At 34.2% G+C, this 18594-nt stretch overlaps 1 protein-coding gene across 7 annotated transcripts in view; it reads left to right on the top strand.

The window, feature by feature from the left end:
* LOC128678862 (uncharacterized protein) overlaps nucleotides 1–18594 on the top strand; it is a 113673-nt gene that overhangs the window by 77941 nt on the left and 17138 nt on the right. For 2 of the 7 annotated variants that reach the window (XM_053760729.1, XM_053760728.1), the window contains exons 2-3: nucleotides 3732–3838; nucleotides 8209–8325. In XM_053760729.1, coding sequence (XP_053616704.1) covers nucleotides 3800–3838; nucleotides 8209–8325 — 156 coding nt within the window. In that variant the 5' untranslated portion in view covers nucleotides 3732–3799. Of the gene's footprint in view, nucleotides 1–3405; nucleotides 3839–8208; nucleotides 8326–11901; nucleotides 12196–18594 lie in introns of those variants that run through there. The other 5 variants (XM_053760727.1, XM_064436618.1, XM_053760726.2 and 2 more) reach the window with 5 other exon arrangements.

The raw sequence follows: 18594 nt of genomic DNA on the forward strand, positions 1-18594 counted from the left end.
CCCAGTAGTCCCAGCTACGCACGGTCTAATACGTTATTTTGCATGTATAATCTTCATTAATATAAATTGTCTTAACAGCAATAAAGCCTGCATCAAAATCCGTTGCGTGAAGAAGAAAGAAAGAAGTAAGCTTACAAACAGACAGACGTGACGGGCGTTTTTGTTGTAAACTACAATTAGAATTTGTATTTTGATATTTGAAAATGAATGTTGCTTGTATAATGCAAAAAATGTGCATTATACAAGCAACATTCAAATTGACATGGCGAGGTTGAATGTGGTTGAGCTTAGACATCTGATATAATTTTATAATGAGCCACAAGGAAAATTGCTGTCATAAACAACTTGTATGTACAGTCAACAACACATCAAGTCACCCTGCATGAACCTCTATGGCGCGGTAATAGCGGCGAGTTTGCAATGAATTTTCGTAGGTTGATGTGCTGTTGATTCCATGTAGCAATACTATATTCATCCTACTAATATTATACATATATAATCAAATATAACAAATCACACGGATCGAGCTGGCCCCAAAGTAAGTTCGAGGCATGTGTTATGGGATACCAACTCAACGATACTATATTTTATAACAAATACATATATAGATAAACGTCCAAGACCCGGGCCAATCAGAAAAATATCATTTTCCATCATGACCCGACCGGGGATCGAACCCGGGACCTTTCGGTTCAGAGGCAAGCATTTTACCACTGCGCTAACGAGGTCTTCACATCGAGGTTGTAGCAATAAACAAATGATCTATCTATCTAACCTCCTTTTAATAAAAATATGATTCTCTGATTAGCGTCGGAATAGTTATTATTCTTTGTATTGTCTCGTTCTTTCAATGTGAAATACTGAAGAGAGAGAGAGGGACAAAACAAAGATATACTACTCGAAGCCTAATCAGAGAATTAAATGTTCATTAATAAAGTAGTAAAAGTTGAACAGAATACATTGCAACAAAGTAATCGTTATAGTTGATTGCATTTCCATATTCATAGAGAAGTTACCGCTAAAACTGTAAAGCTAAAGTCTTGTCTGCTATGCAAATTAATTTCATATATCTACATAATATGAATTTCCGTATAAAAAGTGTAGATATGAAACATTATTATCCTAACTATAAATGTGAAAGTTTTGCATCATTACACTTTATATACTCAAGCACTAATTTTGAAATTCCGCATGGTTACTATATATATATAGGTAGTTTTGAGTAACGTGAAAAGTAACTCTATATTAATGAAATTAAATGCTTAATTATTTATTTGATAAAATTAGGTTACTTTTGTACTACCGTTTCACTTATTTGATAAAATATCACATTGTAATCTGACAGAAAAACTAACTGCTAGATAATAAGAATGAGCTTGATGCGATTGGACAGTTATTCCTATCCAATAATTGTGAAAAATATTTTTTAACGATATCTGCTTGATAGGACATTTAGGCTATCAGATATTCGTACAAGCGAAACCGCTGATACCAAAGCTTAGTCGTATAAAAACGTACAAGATTAAAATAAATCTAAATATAGAGGCAATTAATTAAAAGTCTGAGTACCTACTCCTCAAACTTTTATTACAATGATTACCGAGACATGCGTAGGCGCTGGCTTTATAAGATCTGAAACTGTATCTGTAGGCGTTTTAGATCCTTTGGCGTTACAGGCAACTACTAGATGTACATTTATAGACTTAAAATTGGATATATATAGATTCAACCCCTAGAAGCAACTCTTTCGCTCCCGAGCGAATATCTAAATAAAAAGTACCCATTATCGTTCAGGAATAATGTAAAAAGAATTTTGGAAATTACATGATTGACAAATCAAATCTTTTATTCAGAAGTTAGACCATCACAGGCACTTCTTCACGTAAAATTTTTCGTAACATGATTTTTTTATCCAAATAATTACATTGTTTAATCATAAGAGAGTCGTAACCTCTTAATTAGGTGCAAAACTTTCAAATAGAATCATCTTTGTGAATTTAAATTCCAAAAACAAATGACATAAACGTTGTTCAAGCGAATGTACAATCAACAGTATCTAATCTTACCCATAACCTTTGCAAATTCGCCTCTATTACCGATACATATAATTCAATGCTGAGTAACATGACTTGTGGTTTGCTGTGCGATCTGTTGAGATATTCAGAGAAACAATGAGATAGTTTGATCCTCCATTGTTTTTAGGTGTTGCAAAATCGGAAATGCTCGAGTGTGATGATTTATGCAACGCTTTTGATAAGCTAGGTCACGTGAAAGATCCATTTTGTATTAAAAAAAAATGTTTACAGATAAGCAGATTGTTATGTAATGCATTATAATTATGTCAATTGGAATGATAATTGAATGAAATATGACTTCTTTCATTATTTCTCGTGTAGGAGTTCCTCAAGGAGGCAACTTCGGATCTCATTCAACCAAAACTCCTATCAGCATGGATTATTTGAGATTTAAAATGATAAATACTAGCTTAATTGGATACTAATAGAAATGGAAATGTAAATCCAAATTTAATACGAACTCAATATAGATTTGTGATAAGTATACATATTTGAAATTTCCAAAACAAAATGAACTTTCTACCAAATTTAAACTTGAGCTTAAATTTGTTATCCGTGGGAACGTTAATGTGGGAAAAATGTTTTCTAAGGACACTTAATTAAGTTAACATTTTCACAATGTTTTGGCTCCTTGTTAACATACATTACTTTATTATAATTTTTGAGTAACATTATAGTCTAATCGATGTAGGTGTAGATTCTTTGATTGTCAAAAAACATACCTAAACTCCAAAATCACTACGAATATAATAATTGCGAAAAATTTGTTGTTGAAATTGAGTTTGTTATCTTTTCACGCTCTGTCTACTTCATGCATGTGTAAAAGTACCTGATACAAAAAAGGTCTTGGATATAGTTCATTCCAGTAAAAAGAAGGAAAACTTAATGTATAGGACGTAATCATTGCATCAGTTAAAGTCTAGTTTACGTGCCTGTCAATCGTTGTGGAGAATCGTACATTGCTTGGTTTAGTCCTGTGTCCAAACATAATTCTCACTAAACCAGCAATGTGCGTTGAGGTTTGTCTAAGATTGGGTAAATGCAGTATTACAGCAAAAATGTATCGCTCACGCACGGATAATTTTTATGAGTTGAAATTCTATTTCTGCAAAAAATATATACCTAATTAGGTACCTGCTAAATATTTTGCCCCATTGGCTTTGTTGGCTTGGCTTCGTTGTTATTATTAACGATATTGTTATCCTTATGTGTCTCATTCCTGCATGTACGTATTCCTCCACTGAATTTCCATGAATAATTGTTAACAATAATATATTTTTACAGTTTATCTAAAATGAGTCAGTCTAAATACAACCACAGAACGCGAAAGACGTATTAATTATAATTTTTAGTTTTATTATGAGTGTAAATATAATTTGGTAGGAGATATTTAATAATTGTACTTCAATAATGCGCTAATAAATGTAGAAAATATGGATTAATTTTAATGATTAATTTATTTTAAATTAAATAAATTAATCATTAAAATTATATAATAACATCAAAATTAACATTATAATTTCAACAACATTTAATTAACATTATAAAACGGTTAATAGTAACCTGCTATACCTACAATTTCTCGTCAAAGTTAAACTGCAAAGAAAGAACCTAAAAAAGTGTTTGTTTATTTAAAATTGGAACTTATTCTCTTAGAATAGAACTGGTGATGACAGTGATGTGATGTTGTGATATTAAAAGTGTTATAGTGGATTAGTGAGGTGATGAGTCACTCATGGAAAAGGAAGCTCTCCTGGTTTTGGGTTCGTATGCTTTGTCAAAATTAATTGAATGAATTATATACATGGTGTATAGGTCTATACCGAGGTAGGGTAAGATTTTTTGATACGGAACTCTTAAATATGATGAATGAAGTTCATGTTCGAAGAGTTATCGAGAGATAATATGTAGAAATAAAAGCAACATCTATAAGAAGGCAACATTAAGTACGATTTTTATTCAAAATGTCATCATTTTAATTATATCAATTATATGCTACTAGCTGTGACACGTGGTCCATATTAGTATTATTCTTTTCGTCTTAAAATTTTCTCCTTTTTTATAACAGCGCCACTATAACTCTAGCGTATATTATAACAGTTCTTGTAGCCAAGATTTAGGTTCGTAAACGTTGCGTTGTCTTGCAATTTAGGTCATTCAGCGTGGACGCCGGATGCAATCCTTTGTCAGTCAATCAATCAATCAATCAATCACGTGATGGACCAAAATGGTGATCTTGAGCTTCTTCGTGTCATGAAAGGTACATTAGGGCATCGTTTAAAGTAACATTTGCAAATACCCATTAGGGCCGCGCAATGATTCATCCACATTTGTTTTTTAAGAAAAGACTGAGGCTTTCGAAGTCAAAGTAATTTGATTGGATTTGTTATACACGTCATACATGCTTTTAACTTCTTTTTGAAAATCGTAATAATTAATGGGCGTGGCGTAATAATTCAATTGCAGCTAGATTCCAGGTGGGCCCTCAGACGACACTATGAGGACTGAGGGCCTTTAATTATTATTTATATTATTTAAAAGGGCGTAATACATTGAAACTCGCTTATTTGGCTTTCATAAAATCGAATTCCAACTTTTACAATTCATTTGGAATGTTCACTAAATCCCGAGCATAATTTCATAGAATTTCAAGAAGTGGGCCCTCAAACCACACGCACATTCTAGAATTTTTCAATCGCATTATCATTTTCAAAAATAAAGTAAATTTACGTCGCTAAGTATTTCATTGTGTTGTGTTGAATAACAAATTTACTGCACCATCAGAACGGGTAATACGTGTAAAATTACACCTGAATTAGAAAAGACGGATTGGTTCAAATTTAAAATATGAACAGTTAAAACTAATAAGCGTGCTTGTAGGCAATGAGATGATGTAATAACATAATTTTTACTGAATGTGTACAGAAAAAATATATATTTAATTTTTTTATTACCTCGTATTGAACTAGATCGACTTGTCAATTAGTTCGCTTATTTGTGACATCACTAGAAAATAATGAATAAAGGAATCATTTATGTAATAAAAATTAGTCACTTCAAAATGGCGGCTTGCGTTATTAATTTTAAAGTTCCAACAACTTAGTTTCAATTTTTACAAATTATTGTATTGAATTTTTCCATGTTTAATATTCCATGACTAAGTAACAGCTTCCCCTCTGCTTCTTATTATTTGCAACATAAAATCCATCATCTATCTCGATATAGAATGTTTGTGTGGATTATTCATTATTATTTCACGTAAATTTATCAACGAAAGCGGAACTGACGATTTTCATACAAACTTTCACCCCCCCATTGAAAATCTAAATCAAATCATTTATTCAGAAATTAGGCCTTCACAGGCACTTTTTTACGTCACATTCTAAATTAAATGATATTTACCAAAGCTACAAATTACTAGCATTTCGGAACGACCACTGCTGCTGAGAAGAAATGCCGAAAGAAACTCATTCAAACTGTGTTGGTCCCTATTATGCCAGAAGGGCTTACCATTTTTCAAATATACATTTATGTATAATTTTTTATCAGTAATATAACAATAGTTATAGTCATTTGAGGGTTGATTTTTGGACAAAAATGTAGCCTATATTTGAACGAGGGTCTTTAACTACATGCATACTAAATTTCATCAAAATCGTGCCAGCGGTTTAGCCGTGAAAGTGGAACAGACAGACAGACAGACAGACTTTCGCATTTATAATACTAGTATGGATTTTTCGTCATAATCATCATCTGCCTGCATGTCAGGCTTCACCACTTCTCCCTGTCTGATGTTAACCGATCTTTTATATTACTTTCAGCTATATCTTACCGACAATCACAACCCTTCTTCGGCATTGCTCTATGCACTGTTATGTAACAGTGTTCAAAGAATGTTCTTTTAAAATACAATATACTACTTACTAATATTATAAATGCCAAAGTTTGTGAGGATAGGTATGTATGTTTGTTATTCTTTCACAGAAAATCTAATGGACGGATTGTTATGAAATTTCGTACACCGTTAGAATATAACCTGTAATAACACAAAAGGTACTTTTTGTCCCGAAATTCGCACGGGAGCGGAGCCCCCGGACGCAGCTAGTACAAAATGTATGGGACGCCTTTGAACAATGAATCTGAAAAACCTAGCTAACTTCACGCGTATTTTCTCGAACCAAGTATTTCTCTAATTCACCCCATGATTAATGTTGCTAGATGGCGTTACTTTCAAAGTCGTGTCAGATGCCTTTAGACAATTCACGTAACCTCTAAATTAGATCTGGTTTCTTTATTTAGTTCTTTTCTCTGAATTGCAATATTGGGAGGAAACTGCAGTAAGTATATGATGATAATTGTTATCGTTTCCGTCGAAAGGCGTCGTTTTAGATTAATTTTATTACGCATTACGCATTATTTTGTTGATAATAAAATGTTTCTGTCATAGTTGTAACGCACCTCAATTATTTTCACGCACGGAAACTCCTATCATATGAGTGTTTTTCGTGTTATTTCCTTAACCTTTGAGCGTCGGAGTCCAGGGTCCGCTTTCCCACATTTTAGTCTTCACTTTGAACGGTCAGATGATTGTCAATCATATTATCCTTGACGACATCAAGCCAGCACTTCTTTTGTTTGGGTTAAAGGGTTTGCCGCTTCTGCTAGGAAATTCAAAAATCTATGTTTGTAAATGTGTTGCGACGCTGAACTAACCTCAACTAAGTTTTTTTTTTAAGGAAATATTATGTGGAATCTGAATATGTAGCAGCGTATTCTTCAAACAATCACTGCCAAAACAATGATGAAAAAAATATGAAAATTAGTTCGATTAGCAATGTAATCTCAGTAGATACCTACACGTATCTGAAGATGAACAATAGTTTTTTTTTGTCGCTTGTATTGTCACTATTTTTGATTTTTGACATGCAACATTATATGAATTTATGATTTTGACATAACCAACGTAAGCGTGCGATATAAAAACTTTATGACACGTTACTAGCTCTCTCACATCCGAGCGTTTTCTCGATCGCTTTCCTCAGCTGTTGAGCGTCGGAGCCCAGGGGACCCGACACTATGGAGAACTAATTTATTGGAATGGTCAGTCACAGCAACAAATCCATTTTAAATTTATTACGTTTTGCTTTCCAAGACTCATAAATTACTAATATGTTGGCTATACACTATAGCCAAGCAGGTTGCCAATGTTTGGCGCATTGGGCATAGGTTTTACATTGCTCGATTTTAAAGATGACAAATGTATAAACTGTAGGCTCCACATTTATCGTCGAACTCACACCGATTATACCGTTGCCCGAACATTATTACGTAGTCGTATTTCTCATTGGCCGAGGGTCGTGGTTATTTACGTGGAATGAAACACACACAACAACTAACTTTCTTAGCATTATTATTAATGGAGTGGTTTGCCATTGCCTTCTCCATTTCACACACAAGTTAATAAGAATCAACCAGTGTGCACAGGTTTTCCTCACGATGTTTACCTTCACCGGAAGCAAGTGGTGGACGATGAAAACTACTATACATGAGTCAGATTGGTATACAAAACTCATGTGGCACGAGTAGGATTCGAACCTGGGACATTTCGATCCGCAGGCGGGCGTCTTAACCATTACACCACCACCTCTTTTACTTACCGCAACGAAAAAACCAGCTATTTATGCCGAATCCGTCAAAGTTCGGCGAACTGTTCCACGATAGTGGCATAATACATAATATAAACTACGCACTCGCGTCGGCTTCTAAGTTTGGCGATAGGGTACTTACGAGTATATAGCCGACAATACAGTCTATAAGAATATTTAGCCTCCAAAACCGCCTGATCCGAAAAGCACTATTAGCAGTTTTATAATAATAATAATTTCTTTATTTCATATAATTCATAGTAAATGTTAGTAACAATGTTCTTAAGACTATATTAGTAACTTATTTAAATTAATCTGGGTCCAGCGTTTGAGTATGGACCCGTCCACTCTGCCAGCAATAACAGAGAGAAGGCTGCTGGGGTTAGCATCCACCCTCCACATCAGAGAGGCTATCCTCTTCCGCACTATGCCTGGAAGGTATCCATTATTTATATTTTTAATAATTTAATTCTTAATTCTTCCACCAGGCGGAGCTAGTGGCGGCGGTGCGTCGGCGCGGGCGCGGTGACGGCAGCGACGATGATGAAGACCTGGGCCTGCCCCGCAGTCCCCCCGCATCCCCTCCTACTGATAAGGCTGATAAGGTGAGAAATTTGGTTCCCATTTCCTACTGCGAACATATGAGGGCTGGAATTCTCTCCCCGATCGATATCTATTGCCAGCTCCACACTGTCGCCAAACTATGACAATGAGTATACAACATGAGTACTTAAACCGCAATGAAATACCAGCAATGTACTTATACAAAATCCTCTGAAGTTTGGCAAACTTTTCGACGATAGTGTGTAGCTGCATTACAATTTATGGTTACAAGGTAAGAGTGAATAGGCATTATTTAAGCTTGCGTATACGATTCTGCTTAGGGACACTAACTCAACGATACTATATTTTATAACAAATACATATATAGATAAACATCCAAGGGCCAATCAGAAAAAGATCATTTTCCATCATGACCCGCCCGGGGATCGAACCCGGGACCTCTATGTTCAGTAGCAAGAACCTTACCACTGCGCCACCGAGGTCGTCAAATAAAAAATATGTGTCGTAAATAAACTAGCCTGGTCTAGTTATTTATTTTGTTATTTTGCAGCCGGTTTATATTGAAAGCAATATAAGCAACAAAGGTTGCTTATATTGCTTTTCGTCTGCAGTGTCCCTTTGGTCAAAATGAACTTAACAGTAGTAATATTTGCTCGAATGCAATAGTAGATCGCTTGTCTTTCTTGTGAGCTATGTTACGAGGCAAAACAACGCTTATATTACGCGCATGTACTTAGATACCTTAATCATTATTAAGAACCGAATAGGTATAAATCTGTAATTGTTATAAACAAATGAATGAATATAGAATGGGGACATTTGAATCATAAAAAGTTCAACAACACGGGAAGAAATAACCAACTGATAAGACAGTTCCTACTAACGCCATCTAGTTTGCTGTTCGTGTATTAGTTATTATAGCATAGAGCAGACTCTAGTTAGCAGATAAACGCAATGGCTTGCGGTTTTGTTGTGAATGTTGATTGTTAGTTAATACATTAATATATAGATGACACGATGATACGATGATTGTTATTAAAATATTTTCATGGAATTAGTAGGTACAACAGTACCTACTAATTTCACTCCATACTACCGCAGAACTCCGACATATGCTAAGGCGAATGCATGAACATTGCGCAGTTTGTATGAGAGTTAATTAATCGCCATAAATGACGGGCAATGTATACCGACACGCCAATGTTCGGCAAAGTGTACCGTGAAAATAGTAATGTTATGTACCTATATAGGCGGCTTTAAAATATTATACTATCGTTGGTGACTTTGACCTAAAACGATATATTTCATGACTTTCAGTGATTTGACAATGACGAGAATGCCTTTATGCTCCGATTTTATTCCGAAATCGGAATAACTCGATTTTGACCAAGACCATAACTAAGCTATGCTCGTATCCTACCAAATCGGTCTGATCTACCGAACGGATCCACCCTTAATTAATATAATTACTTTTGTCCAGTCAGAAAATCTTTGTACCACTATCCCTAATACATCCCTAGTAGTAATACGAATATAGTTAAGCTAATGTAGCTTATACAATTAATTACCGAAAATTAAAAAAAAAATAATGAAATTTAAATGTACGACGTAAATTACAGAGGGCGCCACTATATTAAGATCCGTCTTGAACAAAAAGAGACATGACGTGACAAGGCATGTGTAACGTAGGCGATACTCACGACCTCGGCACCACGACATGCACTTTCACCGGTGCATCAAACGTGTAGGCGCAACGGCAGTTCTAGATATGGCTGTACAAGTCAAGGCATTAATCTAAAATAATATAATAATTAAATAAATATATTACGACAAATCACACAGATTGAGCTAGCCCCAAAGTAAGTTCGAGACTTGTGTTGATACTAACTCAACGATACTATATTCTATAACAAATACATATATAGATATACATCCAAGACCCGGGCCAATTAGAAAAAGATCATTTTTCATTATGATCCGACCGGGGATCGAACCCGCGGCCTCATCGGTTCAGAGGCAAGCACTTTACCACTGCGCCACCAAAGGTCGTCAACTAAAATATATATGCAAAAGTCTGTCAAGCTTTGACGATTAAACTGCTGGGCAGATTTTGATGACATTTGGAATAGAAAAAGTCAATGATCCGAGGTCAAACAATGCGTAGACACATCTAGTAATGTCTGAAGACTATGAAAACACCCGTTGTAATAGTAACGGCTCGGTTCACTTGTTCACCGTTGACACCAAGTATAGTCCAGTTATGGTGCCAATTAAAATTTACTATTGTTTAGTACCATGTATAAGAGGAAACAAAAAACTCCATTCATTCTTTGCATTCTTCGATCTCTTGAATTCTTGACCCCAGATTAATAAAGAAACCATTTTTTATTGATTTATGGAAGAAAGAGAATATATATATCTATTTATTATCAACATAGCTTTTGCCCACAACTTCGTATGTGAGTAAAAAACCGTTTCCCGTGGGAATTTCAGGAAATCCCTTCTTAGTGCTCCCCTACACTGTCCTAAGAACCTACACACCAAATTTCAGCTTTCTACGCCCAGTAGTTTCGGCTGTGCGTTGTCTGTCAGTCAGTCAGTCACTCAGTAACGCAAGAGTTCTTTTTCTAAACTTGTTAAGAGTTCAAATTCCAAACGTAAACATAACTGAAATCAATAGAACTTTGACGTTCGTATAAGCCTTGACCGTGTGGGGGCTTCAGTGATTAAATATGTATATGTATTTTGTATGACTTCGTTGAAACTTTCTGTGTACTTTATCTGCTTAAGTGTGTTATATATTTACGAACATTGGTGTCAGATTTTGTTCAAGTCGACTAGAGGAATCTGATATATAAATGACTTTTACGAACAGGGGGCTCACCATCATCACTTAACGCGATCCACTTTACGACCTAAACTGAACTGCATCGCAAATTCGTACTTATTTTTTTCTATGAATGCGATTCATTTTAGGTGCCTAAATTGAACTGAGTTGCATTGGAATCGTTCTGTAAAAGTTGATGGTAGGCCTTCAGGTCTACTGACATCTATTGCTAATATGATGAAAAAAAAAACATTTAACTGTAGAATCATTTCTTTGTGGGACCACAGAGTAAACTTCCACTTTTTTAAATATCAACATTCATTCTGGTGATAAGTGAACATAATTTTTAATTTTGCGTTTTAAAGAGTAATATAAACCGTTAAATCACACACAAATAAAAATAATAATAATAAAAAAACTTATCGTTTGTAAATAGTAACAACTACAAAACTGTGATATAATTTGATTTTAATTATACTTAGATAACGTTTAATACGTAATCTATCGTTTTAATTAAATTGATAATTTATTTTTATGTTGTACTAAATACTTTCTTTTTTAATTACCTACTGTTTTGTGATAACATTACTACTTAAAAGAAAACAAAATAGGTACAAATAAATGTAAGATTAACCGTAAGGTTTTGTAGATATAAACCCACGATATACGCCTATTCATTTTGGCATAATACCAATCCATACATGGTCATCGAAATAAAAAAAATCGTCACGCCAATTAAGGCATTCACACACTATCTGAATTATGTGCCTAGGCCAGTCTATGTGAAACGCTGCCGCGCGTAGCACGCGTGGAAAGCGCGCGAATTGACATTTTCTTTTTTTGAAAACTTGATCTTTATGAAAATATAATTTATTATTTTAATAAATTTAAAGCGAGTGAATAGAAGTTATTCCTAAAAATGGAACTCAGTTTTTGTTTTTGAATGTGGAACTAGTGGTAAAACGTGTACAATATTTATGAAAAATAAAAAATAAAAATATATTCGTGATTTTAACTCTGTGAAAAATGAAGTGTACAAAATATTTAATAGTTTTTATTAGTGCTGTGTAGTTTATATAAATAGGTAAAATTAAAATTACTTGAGAAATTGTGTGTTATGGTAAAAAATGCAACAGGTTATAAAAATAAATAATTCTTAATATAAAAAAATATCAACTCTCAACTCAGCAGCAATAGACACGATTTTACTATGAAACTTAATGATTTGACGTGTTGCACATTCTACACAAAATAAAACAAACGGGCAAAACGAAAGTCGCAATATTTTGTCAAAACATACATACTCGTAATATCATTAAAGTAGAAAATTAGTAGGTTATGTAATTTCTAAGTACATATTTTATTTGAAATGGACGTGTAATAATCTTTCGCAGTTTATTGTTACTTTTAGGCCGTATATGGTTATGTGCCTTGCCTTCCATTCAGGAAAGAAACTTACGTGATATTAGTGCTGGTTATTTAACTGGAAACAATTTAATAAAACGATAAATTCGCTCACGATTCGCTCAATTTTTTGAGAGACATTAATAATTTAAGGATTGGGCTCGTTTTATTTTTTTGAAATGTACACTAATTAATGATTTATTAATTGTGCTCCTGTTGTACATTGTTTAATTAAAAGATATAAATTATCACAGTTTTATGTTTTTATATTCTTTTATTACGTTCACTAAATTCCGACTGTAAGGAAATGATTATTTATCCTTATGTAGAAGACAAATTTCCAAAATACAAAATGTCGAACTGAGATTAGATAAAGTACAACATAGATTTTTTTGTTGTTATCTCACACATGCATGCTACTTGCACATTTGAAATTTATCATACATAGTTTGAAGTAAGTATATAGAAGGACATTGGGTACCTTCCTTTCATCCCGGAAAAATAACTGTTCCCGGGAAAATTGCGGGCGAAGCCGCGTCAGTCGTGACCTAAGAATTCTGACGCGTTTTTTCCCATACTAATATTAAAAAGAGAAAAGATTTACCTTAGGTATTGTTGATTTTACCGTAACCGTACCGTACCGTTTTTTCTAATGAATAAACTCATTTTTTTGTTTCTAATGAATAAACTCAAAAACTACTAGACAGATTTTGATGAGATTTAGCATAGACACGAAACCTTGAGGAGTGGCATAGGTTACTTTTTATTATGGTTTTACCCGAGCAGGGCGGGCCGCTAGTCTTTTATATTTGCTCATCATATATCATCATTATCACGTCTGTTTCTCATGGAAGTAGGAAGGGCCTGATCTTCATTTACTGATAATGATAAATCTCCACCTAAACCGATGGAGATCTATGATTTCTATCCATATTTATTTCTCACAAGCTACACATATAGCCAGCTACTCTTGCATGGCATAAATCATGTAATGTAAAATACTCAAAATGTTGTGTTACTATTATTTTATGATCTACGATTAAGTTAATAATAAATAAATAAATAAATAAATAAATATATTAGGACAAATCACACAGATTGAGCTAGCCCCAAAGTAAGTTCGAGACTTGTGTTATGGGATACTAACTCAACGTTACTATATTTTATAACATATACATATATAGATAAACATCCAAGACCCGGGCCAATCAGAAAAAGATCATTTTCCATCATGACCCGACCGGGGTTCGAACCCGGGTCCTCTCGGTTCAGTGGCAAGAACTTTACCACTGCGCCACCGCCACCGAGGTCGTCCTAAGTTGTGAAATCTTATCATAGTTGACGATAAAAAATCTGAGCGTAAATGACTCTAAATTTACATTAGAAATGCTCAAGTTAGGGTGGAGATGAACAATTGCACATTTGCATTTAAAATGCTTATGTTGGGTGGAATTCCACATGCCTATAGCTTGTGTACTTGCATGCCAGTTAAGGATACGAGTCACTTATACAAGTAGTATGTCAGCTACACGCCAGGTACTTGCATAAGTTTTCGCCAAGTAGACATATTAATAATTATAGCAGACCCTGGACTCCGACGCATAAAGAGTGAGGAAATGACAAAGACAAAACAACCCATCCTCGATAGTAGAATCCCTATCATCATCATAATTTTAACCCCCGACGCAAAAGATAAGGTTGTTATAAGTTTAACGTGTCTGTCTATGTATCTGTGTATCTATCTGTCTGTGGGATCGTAGCTCCCAAAACGGATGAACTGATTTTCGTTTAGTTTTTTTTTTTGTGTCATAGAAATTTTATCCCGAGCGTTCTTAGCCATGTTTCATGAAAATCGGTTCAGCCGTTCAAAACTTGTAGCGAAATGAATACTGAAAGTCGGGGCTTTTTTAATTTGTCTAACAAATAAACTTGTTGTGTATTCTACTGAGAAAATATTTCTCTTCTTTTACGCCGACATCTATATAAAAGGAAAAAAGGAAAGAGAAAGATTTCGCGAACTGATTTTCTAAACAAAAACTATGCAGAAGCATTAGCAGTGCTGTTTCTATACAAATCGGTTTAGTGACGCGTCCGCTGTCGTAGCAAAACACGTGTCGTTAGTGTTTTATGCTTCACTACATGTGATTTAATCCAATTTTAACATGTACTTATTGCGTACTTTTTACTTGTTCAGACTAAGATTTTATTTTGAGTTTGTGCTATGCATTTAAGGTCGAGTTGAACAAATAATTTCATACAAAACTTTCGCCCCTGCGCAACTCATACACAAGAAACAATTTTTTTTTTGTTTCAATTGAAAACTCCAATTTGTTGAAAAATTCTATGGACATTTTAATGTGCGTGTTTACTAATCGGCTAAGAAAATATTGAGGATTAACCCCCTGATAGCCTCTTGTGCTGTGCGCCCTTATACGCGTTGCCTACTTTATGGTCTAGAATCTTTGCCACAATAGGTACCTTATATCATAATCGGAACACAATAATGCAAGCACTGCTGTTTGGCGGCAGATATAGATGAGAGTGAGTGACCTTGGTACCAAGATCTACCTACCTCTGGTAGGTAATATTTTATAAATATTTCAACAAATAACCTGTATCGATAAATCTCGTGTTCTGCAAAATTCGTTGAAAATCAAAAAGGAGGTCAATTTTCACAGTCGATAAAAATCCGCTCATAAAGATCTTAATGAACGCCACGGCTGCAGTTTGACATTGAGTATTGCAACACGGTCTTGTCCGAAATCGCACAATAGCCTCTATTAGGTACTATGTATTGTAATTGTTCATAATGTATGAAGATAATTTGTTGATAGTTTTAAGTCTTGAACGAATCGTAAAGGCCATTTATTGATGGAACCATAGCTTATTTTTACATTACCGATTATTTCCATTGACAGCTGTCAACTGTCAATTAGTTGATGATTCCTTTGCTTACATTAATTACCTCAATTTAAAAAGTTACTAGGCCGGCCGGCATACATTATCTGTGCGCAAGCGAGACGCCATTGTTAAAAGAGAAATAATTGTAATATTTTAATGGAAAAACTGTAAGTAAATGACACTGTTATCGATAAGGTGATGTGAATACATGTTATTGAACGACACCGAATGGATTTGATTTCCAATGATAATCTAATATTCTGATCAGATGCTAACAATATATTGATAGTTTGGCGCTTGCGTTGACTTGATGTAGGTTCCACAGTCGCTGAACTCGGACATAATGGCCGACGCGAATACATGAACATTACATAGTTTATATGAGTGCTTTTATTTACCACAATGGAATACAATAACAAAATTTCAGCTTAATCGTTTGAAGATATACCATCAACCGATTGAAATGTTGTGTACACGTTTAGTTTGGATGAAAATGCCTTATTTTGTTAAGCATATCCTTAAGATGGAACAGGTTCGACCGCCAACGAGAGAACTCTTCAATTTACTGCACGGAGATGATTATGTGATGACAATCGAAGCTAAACAGTAAAATAAAAATCAGATGTGCCCATATAAAGCTCCGTGCTAGCTCATTAACCCTCATTAAGAATATACGAACGGTTGCGTAGGTAACCGCTAACAAACAAACACACATTAGCCACACTGCCCACCGGCGAGTCGAATCGACATTTACTAATTGCTAGTTAATTGCATAAAACATAAAACGGAAGGCAAAATTCAATATCAGATGTTATATACATACCGACACATTCATTTCTTGTTTTGATGTTAATGTCTATTTGATGCACCTCACAATTAGAAACATTATTAACCGAAGTAGATACTTATTTCTCAAGATAGAAAAATATTTTTTTTTTACTTTTTTGATCGTCTTACCAAAAAACCCATTGGCAAGAAAATCGACTTTCCCATAAAGTTTGAACGCAAATTAATTAACCCAAGCTGAAGAGCAGCAGATATATGTATAATTGAAATATTCTTCCTTTAATTCACGATTCACATATCTTGTCTCTTCCCCTATATTTGATAATTATTAAATAGCATTGTGATTTTTCACTTTGGAAACATCGTGGGACAAGTTTATTCGCGTAATAAAAACGACTATGAAATACTCGTAATTTTCAGTTGTAAATAATTGTAATACCTTTATGTTATATCCAATTCTCAATGGGCCCGGGTGGTGGGACATGGCCCATACTCCTTATCCGTCCATAAGGAAGGCCAGTGCCCCAGCAGTGGGGACGTTAAAATAGCTGATGATGTTGATCACGAACATAACTAATAAAGTTACTTCCACTACATGTAATAGTTACCTATGTAAATATTACCTAACTCAACATTTTCTTTTTATTGAACATAGTATTTACTTAACCGAGGCGCAGCTAGTGTGATTTTAAATATAATCATACTAGCTACGCCCCGGGGCGTCGCTCCCGTGGGAATTTTGGGATAAAAGTACCCTATGTGTTAATCTAGGTTATATTCTACCTGTGTACCAAATTTCGTGCGTTCTACCTGTGTACCAAAAGATTTTGCGTGAAAGAGTAACAAACATACTTACATACACACATCCTCACAAATTTTCGCGTTTATAATATTAGTAGTATAATAACACTGTATGCTACAATTAGTTACACAAAGCTAATCGCTTGTGTTTTCTACTGCAATTCTGTAACCAATAATGCAGCCCATTTGAGAATACGCCTAATTTTTCATTCCGTCGACCGTGTAAGAATTTCTATTATACTTGGTTACGTTGCGTTGTGAAAAATAGTTGCAGTAAACAGTGAAATTGCATCACAAAGTATGCACAGACATGTATGCAATTGTAATGCAATTGTGAAAACAAATGTCATTTAAGCAACTCCGAATTAATTCTAGGGCAAATAGGACAGTGTAACATACTTAGATAGATACTTATACAAATTACCTATGACATTATACAAAAATAATTTATGTTTGTTCAGTTCGAAATCAATGGTTATTTAGTGTGCCCCTATATAAAGTGGTAATGTATTGTATGATTTTGTGTGAGAATCAATCTCACATAATTAAAATCTTTGTACTTTCCTCCCTCCCTCATATTAAAACTGCAATAATATTAGCGATTTTATTTTATAAAATGAGAATTTAAAATACTCGATACGGCAACCAAAATTAATCTCACCCTTAAATGGGTTACACACACCTATATTTTTTTGGTGCATTTTAAACCACAGATTAAAGATTTCCACAGAAATTCAAATCGTTCAAATGGAACAGCTGCGTAGATTGCGTTTAGTTTTAAACGTTTTGTTTCGGCTTGCGCAAGGCCGGATGCGCTTCCGACGAGGTTGCGCTAAAAACTTTACATTTTTTAAATTTATTTTTTGTCTGCGATCGCCAAATTACTGATGACAAGCGATAAATTGTTTCTTTGTTAATTGAGTTTTTAAAACAATGTACACTATCTGTGAATCGATTATAAAACTATTAGCTTTTATTTGTTTTTAATTGTTTGTTTTGTAAAATGTGTAACTTACCTTAATTAGCGAATTAGTGGCACAAATTAATGACCAAATCTTTAAATACAAAGTGATTTTATAATTTTGTCAATGTCATTAATATTCTTTTCAAATCAAATAAATTTTAAATTGCAGTAAAAGAGTTAACCAATTATTTCCTGTTTTCTCACAGGCTTTGCAGTTTGTGAATTAAAACATAGTTGTTATATGTACGGGAACGGGTTAGCTCGATCTATTATTAAAAGTTTTTTTTTGTTTGGTTAATTATACGAGTACATACATATATATTTTTTCCTTTCATCAGCACTTCGCACATCGCAATCATAATATGTTTCAGTATCTTTTGACCATGTACTTTATTGTGTATCTTACATTGTTATATTACTAATAAAAAATTATATATAAATTTTTATTTAAAAAATGGTAAGCCCTTCTGGCATAATAGGGACCAACACTGTTTGAACGAGTTTCTTTCGGCATTTCTTCTCAGAAGAGATCGTTCCGAAATGCTAGTAGCTTTGGTAAACATAATTTAATTTAGAATATGACGTGAAAAAGTGCCTGTGAAGGCCTAATTTCTGGATAAATGATTT

This window comes from Plodia interpunctella, chromosome 20, assembly GCF_027563975.2.
Source record: "Plodia interpunctella isolate USDA-ARS_2022_Savannah chromosome 20, ilPloInte3.2, whole genome shotgun sequence".
Classification (NCBI taxonomy): Eukaryota; Metazoa; Arthropoda; class Insecta; order Lepidoptera; family Pyralidae; genus Plodia; species Plodia interpunctella.